Genomic DNA, 10,167 nt, shown 5'->3' on the forward strand with positions numbered 1-10,167 from the left:
AGCATTACGCCAGTTTCGAGATACGAACTCTTCTGTATAGGAGGTGCATTTAGTGGAACTTTGAATGCGTAAGTGGGACAGAGTGGATAGACAGCCAACGAGGAAGACGATGAAATGTATTAAAAGCGACTTCTCTTTAAATATGTAAATGAGCGAAATACTAAATACTATCGAAAGAAATGTTTTACCGAAGTGGAAACATACGAACAATGTCATATTTGTAAGAAATATCTTGGATATGGTACATATGACCGGTGAGATAACGTGATAGGATAAGAATTCTATGTATTTAATTACTCCCTAAATACTTATCACTTACTTAGTTTGTGTATCAGTCGAATTCGGGTTATCAAACAGCGTATGAGAAACTTACTGAGTACATTCACTTACGCTGTGATGTGAATATCTGTCCCACTCCCGCGTGTAAACAAATTCTTTCGCACCTTACTATGTACGAGATTTCTCCAAAGGGAAATAACTCCGACGTATCTCGAAACCGGCGTAATACATCAATCGAAAGAGGGATGAAACAGACATGGGATCCACGCATTTCGTAGAAGTTATCGCCACAATATATATATTTCAAAAAGGGGGGAGGGGGTAAGTAGTATCCATACTTCAGGTGCCTGTGGTGTCGTCATTGTACATTGACACCAGAAAAAGATCAAAGACTATTTCAGAAAATTTTGATAATTTATTGTCAGCAGTTTTCATTTGGTTTAATTTAGTCTTTGTCAGATTTAGATCCTTGTGGTTGAATGATGTACCAACAATCACAAGCTAATATAGCTGAAAATAAAAGACTTCCAGATCTAGGAAATAATCTCACTCAAATTGACTAGTCTCTTAATACTCCTCCCCCTCTTCATCTTCACCACCTTCCACTGAGTCCACACCAACTTCTTCATAATCCTTCTCTAGTGCAGCCAGATCTTCACGAGCCTCAGAAAATTCTCCTTCCTCCATACCCTCCCCTACGTACCAATGGACAAAGGCTCGCTTGGCATACATCAGGTCAAATTTGTGATCCAGACGGGCCCAGGCCTCGGCAATGGCAGTGGTGTTGCTCAACATGCACACGGCACGCTGGACCTTGGCCAGGTCACCTCCTGGGACAACTGTGGGTGGCTGGTAGTTGATGCCAACCTTGAACCCAGTGGGACACCAGTCCACAAACTGGATGGTACGCTTGGTCTTGATGGTGGCAATGGCCGCATTGACATCTTTAGGCACAACATCTCCTCTGTACAGCATGCAACATGCCATGTACTTGCCATGACGTGGATCGCATTTGACGAGTTGGTTAGCTGGTTCAAAACAGGCATTGGTGATTTCAGCGACTGAAAGTTGTTCATGGTAGGCTTTTTCTGCAGAGATGACTGGAGCATAGGTAGCCAGAGGGAAATGGATACGAGGGTACGGCACCAAGTTGGTCTGGAACTCAGTCAAGTCTACGTTGAGGGCACCATCAAAACGCAGGGAGGCAGTGATGGAACTAACAATCTGACCTATCAAACGATTCAGGTTGGTGTAGGTTGGGCGCTCAATGTCCAGATTACGGCGACAGATGTCATAGATGGCTTCATTGTCCACCATGAAAGCACAGTCCGAGTGCTCCAGAGTCGTATGGGTGGTCAGGATGGAATTGTAAGGTTCTACTACTGCCGTAGATACTTGGGGAGCTGGATAGATGGCAAATTCCAGTTTGGATTTTTTGCCGTAGTCTACACTGAGACGTTCCATGAGGAGCGAGGTGAATCCAGAGCCAGTTCCACCACCAAAGCTGTGGAAGATGAGGAATCCCTGAAGTCCTGTGCACTGGTCTGCCAGTTTACGGATTCTGTCCAGGACCAGGTCCACAATCTCCTTGCCGATGGTGTAATGTCCACGAGCGTAATTGTTGGCAGCATCTTCTTTTCCTGTCACCAGCTGCTCTGGATGGAATAGCTGACGGTATGTTCCAGTACGCACTTCATCTGAAAGTATTAACAGGGACTATTTAAAATAACCAGGCACAACAGTAAAAAGTTTCCTGCTTTTGATTACGTAAAGGGATGACAATACTAGACACAGGGAAGTGAATATTAGATAATAGACTATCAGTATCAAAATTTGGAGAGACAAATTGCTTTAACCTAAAATAGAAACTCACTAGCAGTCTCTATGATTTTCTTTTAAAACTAGTCATTTGGGAAGGATTGTTTACAGTATAAAACATTACTAGACTCAACGTTAATTTGCCTAAATAAAACACCAAATACTTCGTACACTTTTGTTTTCAGTCAAATTTCTTCCAGGAATAATTCCAGTACTTCCTCCATTATCTCTTCAAATTATGAATATTGTCCCCGTTTCAATCCTCATTACCTGGGGTGTAACATTTTAAATGCAAGTCAATTATACCAAGAAGTCCAAGCCCATTGGACTGAAGCCATAGCTTGATTTAACTGGACTGTTTTCACACCAGTGGTTAATATTAAAGACTACCAGAGTTAGTGGTGCAACTTCTAAAAGCACAATATCTGGAGAGAAAAAATTTAACTAAGCAATGTACATACATTCAACATTTTAAATTTCGAGTTGGAAGATGTGCATCATCAGTGCATTATCTAAATAAAACAAGAGGCTAATAGGCCTTATCGGTCAATTAGTTAAACAGGATCACTAGTCCCAAGGGCTATAAAATCTAGAAAAAATTCCTGTTCTGAATATCTAAGCTAACTTAATACTCAGGTGACGTTAAAAAAAATCTTCTTTTTTATTTCCAGTAACATGCCAGAAAAATCGCAGTTGGTAGGTAAATATTTGTTGTACATTACATACTTGTAATGATCTGACTGTCTCTTATTTGCAAAATTGACCAAATAGGATACATAATCAATGATTATTGATAATCTAAATAATTTTTGTGAATGAATTGGGTAAAAAGTTTTCAGTAGACAATCAAAATGGAGTTAGTACTCGGTAGGGTTTATTATTCACAATTTCCCCAGAGTGGATGGTTCCAAGGCAGTAGAATTGATGCATGATTTCTATTTAATAGATTATATTGATTATTTTCAAGATGCAGAAACATTGGAACGGTCTTGTGGGACGATTAAATGGCCGATTCCTCCCAGTATTGTACAGACATCACAATTATATATAAATGTGGAATAAAATCAATAATGATGCATCACAGTGCAGATGAATCATCCTCTGCAACTTTTTAATAATTACTTCTGAGTAATCATGATGCTCAGTTTTTCAACTAGTTAGCAAAGCCATCTTATAAATACATGTGGAACTTATCACTAGCCCATCTGAGAACACTTTACAGCTGTGTAAGCATTTTACAAGATAAAGGAATGTAAAACTTGCTGTGTTAATAAAACAGCTGCATTTTGCCGTCTGCTACCATTGATTTTGCATGATGAGTCATAAGTTCACTCATGACAAACCGCCATGCTTTCTCCATCACCACATAGTAACATATGCATGTTTTATCAGTACCATTTATTTTAAACCTTGTGGCAAGTAATTCTCTGGGCCTTTTTCAAAATATAAGAAATCAAGACTGAAGGATGGTTATACTGGAAACCTCTTTTAAAAATCACTCCTTCAACGATGAAATGCTGCCAAAAATAATATAAATTTTTCTCACCTACAACTGTTGGCTCTAAGTCAACAAATACAGCCCTGGGCACATGTTTGCCTGCACCAGTCTCACTGAAAAAGGTGTTGAAGGAGTCATCTCCCCCTCCTATTGTCTTGTCACTGGGCATCTGACCATCTGGCTGGATTCCATGCTCCAAACAGTAAAGCTCCCAGCATGCATTGCCCATCTGGACTCCAGCCTGGCCAACATGGATACTGATGCATTCCCTCTGTTATGTAAAAAGACACCAACTTTTATTTCTACTAAATAATCTAGCTACTTTACTCTTCACGTGGGCGTTGTCTAGCATATTTTCCCGCCATTATTGACTAAACTCAGAAATAATATTAGATCTATATAAATATAGTTTATAAATGTTAACATCACGATAACATATCATTGTTGACTCCATATTTTCATTCAAACTTCAATCATATATTTTAACACTAACATAAAAAGGGTCGAAGAATGTAGAAAGGCCTAATGTAAAGATAAAAATATGCCGGCCAACCAAAAAAAAAAAAAAAATCTGCAAAGAAAGTAAGATCTTCATTTAAAATAAAAAATGGGGAGAAAAAACAAACATAACTTACCATTTTGAAAATCAAGAGTGGGGATGAGAATAATCTCAAATTAAACTACTAAGTCCTCGTCTGTGACTAATCAAAGAGTCTGGAGGAAGGTGGTGCTTGACGTAAATCATTTTGTATTTATACTCGATAGGCCCCGATTATGCACATTTAGTCATATCGGAGGCAAGCGGTAAATATAGTACAACAGATCGGCCGAAAGTTCTCTCTCTCTCTCTCTCTCTCTCTCTCTCTCTCTCTCTAATATAGAGCAAACACTCAGTGATTTCTAATTGTAATCTGTTTAAAAGAATGAAAGGTTGATCCGGTACACTGGTTCAATAATCAGTTCGAGCATGCATTTCCACTAATTACAATTTAAAAAAGGGGGACTGTCTATAAATGAAACTTTACATGTAAAAATTGGACTTTGCATGTGAATATAACGGATTCTGCATGTGAAAATGAGAGGATACGCACACTGTAAAAAAAAAAGTGATATTCTCCCATGGGGTCAAGATTCCCAGTCTAGGGGCCATGACTTTCATAACCTCCTTGCTCATTATCACTACTCACGTAGCTCTTAAATGTGATTGGTATTCAGGAACAAAGATTTCTACAGTTTCAATAAGACGGTTTCAAGATTAGAGCTGAGTGTAGCAGCCAATATCTACATTTAAATTTTTGCGCCAATTTGTACACGTTATCCGCGCGCTACGTCATAGTTTTTAGGGCACATATATTTTTTTGTGTATGCACGAGCTCGCTGCGAAGAATGTGAGTATTATGTACCTGTTTCACTGGACATTGTACTGAACTGCCGTTTCTTAGAGAAACTACTTATTCGGTAAGACAATGATGAACATTAGCACATTCCATAGATTTATTTGAAAACGTGTATTATTTGAATTGATAGTGTATAAAGCATGTTCTCTGAGTAAACACATGTGTATGTAGTTCATGTCCCGAATATTTATGCAAACTATGTTTACAGAATTACAGTATTGTGCAATATAATTCAATGTTAGTATTAAGATATATATGACATATAGTAAGACCATGCGTAGATTATTTTTGCACATAAGGCGAAAACTAGTTGCACTCAAACTTTTTGTAACTTCAGGGGCAATAACTCTGTTTTGTTGTGCAATAGTGAATACAGATGCTCTTTATATTTATTGTAATTTATATCAGAGTACTATTTGTTTGGTGCAGTCTGTGTTATAAACAGCAATTTTCTGTATTGAACTCAGTTTTTGGATAGTTTGAATTATTATTATACATGATCATATGTGTTGTCAGTATCAATTCACTGTTTACAATTATTGTTTTGTTTTATTACAGTATATCGTATGAAGTTGAGGAAGTCACATGATGCCAATCATTGACTTAAGAATAAATTTTCCAGGCATACGCATAGACGATTTGTTTCTATTCATTATGGACGGTGGCCAGTACACTGAGACTCCTGTGTAGGAGGTGCATTTAGTGGAACTTTAATTGAGTGCTTAAGTGGGACAGAGTGGACCAACATGCAGTTACTGAGAAAGATGATAAACGTATCAAAATCGACTTCTCTTTAAATATTTAATGTAGGAAATAAACAATTACCATCAAAAGAAATGTTTTACTAAGTGAAAACATGAATACAATGTCATATTTGCAAGTAATATAAGACTGGTAGGAGCAACAAAATAATATTAATGGGATATAATAAGGGTTCCAAGTATTTAATTACTCCTTAAATACTTATCATTTACTTAGTTTGTGTATAAGTCGAAATTGGGTGATGAAAGTGCGTATGATAAACTTACTGACTACTGAGCACATTCGCTTATGCAGTGATGAATATTTGTCCCACTCCCTCATGTAAACAAGTTGTTTTGCGCCTTTAAACTATTTACAAGAGTTCTCCAAAGGGAAATAACTCGGACATCTCTCGAAACCAGAGTATTAACTGCATTTTCACTATATGACTTATAACCCTTCACTGGAGCCTGAACTCCTGACCCACAAACTTCACAATTTTGATACAAGTCTCTTTGCTCAATATAACTACTGGTATGCACCGTTTGTTTTCTATTCTTAGATAATGAGGAGTAGAGAAGAATATCTAATAAATTTCCAGGTAGAACACTACCCTTTAGCCTGAACCCCTGAATTTCACTAATTTGATAGAGATATGCACCCTATATGATCCATATAGATCTGCCCTTTGGGCCTGAACCCTTAAGCCAGAGGCCATGAATTTCATTTTGGTAGAAACTTTCGGAATAACTTCACTATAAGTTTTTATGACAGATGCCCAGGAGTAAATAAGACATTTTTTAAAAGATTGTATTAATTTCAGATGTGTTTCCCTATATATACTCCCATATACAATGTAAAACTATTGTGCCCCCTCCAGGTCATGATTTGAACAAACTTCAATATGGACTACCTGGGGATACTTGCATATTGATATGACTAATCATTGAGAAGATTTGTAAAGATTTTTCCAATATATTCCCAAGTAAAACTTGAATCTGCACTACCTTTAGATGCTTGCATATAATCATGGCCCTTTGTTCTTGAGAAGATTTTCCATATATATCCCCATGTAAAACTTTGATACCCTATTGTGGCCCAACCCTACCCCTGGGGACCATGATTTGAAAAAAATTCAATCTACATTATACATTATGTCAGGAAGCTTTCAATCTTATGTAAATTTCAACAAAAAAAAAGGGGGGGGGGGCAAATCAATCAAACTTTGCATGCAGAAAATATTGGATTTGTAAGTACAAATAACGTGGAAAGTAAATTGTAAAAAGGGGACAGACCAGATTCCCTGCCCACCCCAATTGCCCAACCTCCTGTTTCAACATGTCTGGTATAATATTTACACAAAAAGATTTCTTTAGTAGAATACAAGCATATGAGAACTTTAATTTTAGACATTTCCTTCTTTGTAAATGTAATTATAACTATGGACAACAGACAGCAAATTTTACATTGAATTCCCATAAAATCAGACAGCAAAATTAACGGGAAACCTATATTTTATCGTCTTTTCGCCTGTATTTGTCGTCTTTTCGTTATTTCGAGGCGAAAAGTCGCGTATTTTTGTTTGTCGTTTTTTCGCCTCGAAATAACGAAAAGACGACAAATTATAAAAAGGCACAAATCAGCTACTATACCCACCTCACCTCATTGTGTGGGGTATAATAAGGCAGCTTAATGTCATAATTGATGTTTCTTTCAAAATCTATATTGTGTAGAAAGAAGGACAACTCAACTTTTCTGGCGTCATATCTTCGCAAGCCAAGCGTTTTCGGTCCGCTTCGCTCCCCACAAACGTTTGGCTTGCGAAGATGGCGTCATATGGGAATTTAAGCATGCAACTTTATCATAATATTTCAGCCGGACAGCAGTTTGGCAAGGGTAAACCCCTACGGTGGTCCCTTTCCGTCTCTCCGAATCAAGGGGTAAATTACACACATTAGGATGCTTGCATATTAATTTTGACTAAATTTTAACCCTTTTAAAAAAAAATCTTATGGTGAGCGGGTTGTACATGTACAGGCCTATGCACTCATTATGTGAACCTGATGGCCACTTGGTGTGAAGGAACTTGATGGCATAGTCCTAAATTTTAACATATTTGAATCCCTTGTTCCTATGAAGTGCGGTTGTAATTAAAGGGCCCAGTGCAAGTCTGTCAACAGATTCCAGATAAACTTCCATTTCAATTAAATTCAAAATACTTGTCATTGTTTATTTTGAGTCACGACTGAAATACATTTCACATTATCTGGACGACTCTCAATTCATTGTATCTCGTCTCGAAAAAGAATGCAAAAACACTGCTCAACCAGATTGCTTGATAATCTTGTATTAGCGCAATGCCAAAGTTTGCAAGAAATAGATCACTTTGACTAGCAGCTGCCGAACTGTTAGTCTTCATGAATAAATTGGAACAAACTAGAGAGCTACAGATCCACCTTCAATTTACAGCACAGCTATTTCTGCACACGACTCAGACCAATCTCTGTATATCTTTACATCGTTGCTTCAAACTATTAAAAAAAATCCTAACATAGTTAATTTTCCCACTATACTTGTATCAAGAAATACCTTCAATCTCCTATTAGATCCCCTTTCAAAGTGAATTTAACTCGCAGCTTCAATAAAGCTCCCCAATGTCAGGTTGCCAATCAGGTGGGTGATCTATACCTGGTCAATCTGGATGCTAAAGTTCTACAGGTATTAAATATAGATGATTCAAGAGTGAAATAATGCACGAATCCTTTTTATTAAACAGCAACACGGGATTTGCCAGATGTAACAGAAAGGGAGAAAATGCAATGGGCCAGGCCGGGATTCGAACCCAGGCCCACTGAATTTCTAGATATCCAGGTGTTCTACTGAGTTGTCTGGTTACTGACGATCAAATCCACCCGACTACCACACAGGCATGATTTTTCTCCATGAAACAAAAAACATAAACTGAAAGTAGCTTACAAAATTACTTTCTTTATAAAGTTTTTGTCATTGTTAAATTTTTCTTTAAATTATAAACATTATGTCCCTTCGTGGTGAAGACAAGACTAATTCTCATGCTGCAAAATATACCGTCCAATATATTAAAGTAATGCAGTTGTAATAAAAAAAATTATATATATAAACCATTCTTTGATTTAAAAGAGAGAAAAGGGGGGGGGGGTGTCCGAAAGTATTCTTGAAATACACGAGATCTCAATATGAAGAGGGTATCAATAAAATGTTAGTCCTAAAATAGCTTTGATCAATATGATACTGAAGAAATTTTACTCAATACTCGAAAAGCAAATTCATTATTCTTTACAAACAAGCGTCCCATGGGCCGCATTCTCACCGAAGTCCTTCAAATGATAGATTTTTCTACCCTAATCTTCAATCTCACACAATTTTTTGACCTAATAGAATCACAACTTTTAAAACTAACTAAACTGGAATTTAAAAAACCCATAAGAATGCTTCAATATCAATTTGCCCCCCCCCCCACCCCCTGTAGTTATACATTATGCAAAATTTGATCCCCAATCCTAGCCCTACCCTAACCACAGGGTTCATAATTTAAGGGGAAAAGACAAGCAACTTAATTCCACGTGACTTGGAAATGTTTCCATGTGGTTAGTGTGACCCTACCATTGAAAATATTTTTTTTTAAATTCCCTGCCTATATTTGTTGTCATCTAAAACTTTGAATCCCCCCATCTATGACCACATGGCATAGAAGAAACTCGAATCTGCACAATTTGACGATGCTGGCATATCAATGACTAATCATGGCCCTGCTACTCCCGAGAAAATTAATTCCGATGTGAAACTTTGGACCCCATGTTGTGACCCTCCCTCCAGGAGATTAAATATTGAACCTGAAATGGGATGCTTGCATATCATTATTAATACGACTAAATTAATCACAATATTTTTTCTTGAATACCCCAATGTAATACTAGCTGAGAAGGACACGACTCTTCGTTTAAGATATTGAATCCCCTTCACACAATATTAATGCTTTATGGCAAACTTGGTTGAAATCATCCTGGAGATGTCCAAAATTTACAATAGGTGATCTGGCAACTCTTGCACTGAACATGGGGAACATATATACCTAGTTTGATTATCCTAACCGTAGTAGTTTTTTACTCCATTAAATTCACATGCATCTAAGGGCTCGAGAAATAACGAGCACCTTCCTCTCACGATGCACCCCTTCTACAATGGTTGAACATGTGTATCGAGGTCATCCTAGCCTCATCTTGATTTGATCCGTATAAGTTTGACCCAAAATCCATAGGCTTTTTCCATCAATCATTGGGAATATGTACAAAGATTGATCATAGCCTTATACCCACAGACGGATGGACAGAAGCGCAGTATAAGACACTAAGCCTAGAATACTATCAATTGCCGTTTTTCTCAAATCATCTTTCA

General features: G+C 37.4%; 1 protein-coding gene and 1 long non-coding RNA gene across 2 annotated transcripts; one reads left to right on the forward strand and one right to left on the reverse strand.

Annotated features, from left to right (window-relative positions):
• Positions 1-674: 674 nt before the first annotated feature.
• On the reverse strand, positions 675-4,374 carry LOC125670790 (tubulin alpha-1A chain-like). The gene is made up of 3 exons (XM_048906176.2): positions 4,231-4,374; positions 3,644-3,866; positions 675-1,976 (listed from the first exon to the last, which is right to left on the reverse strand). The coding sequence occupies exons 1-3, from the start codon at positions 4,231-4,233 to the stop codon at positions 847-849; spliced, it is 1,356 nt and encodes a 451-aa protein (XP_048762133.1). The 5' UTR covers positions 4,234-4,374; the 3' UTR covers positions 675-846.
• A 180-nt stretch (positions 4,375-4,554) lies between these two features.
• LOC130054197 (uncharacterized) lies at positions 4,555-5,829 on the forward strand. Its single transcript, XR_008802478.1, has 2 exons — positions 4,555-5,053; positions 5,551-5,829. It is a non-coding gene; the product is annotated as an uncharacterized LOC130054197 (long non-coding RNA).
• The last annotated feature ends 4,338 nt before the right edge of the window (positions 5,830-10,167 follow it).

This window comes from Ostrea edulis, chromosome 4 (assembly GCF_947568905.1).
Source record: "Ostrea edulis chromosome 4, xbOstEdul1.1, whole genome shotgun sequence".
NCBI classification, from domain to species: domain Eukaryota; kingdom Metazoa; phylum Mollusca; class Bivalvia; order Ostreida; family Ostreidae; genus Ostrea; species Ostrea edulis.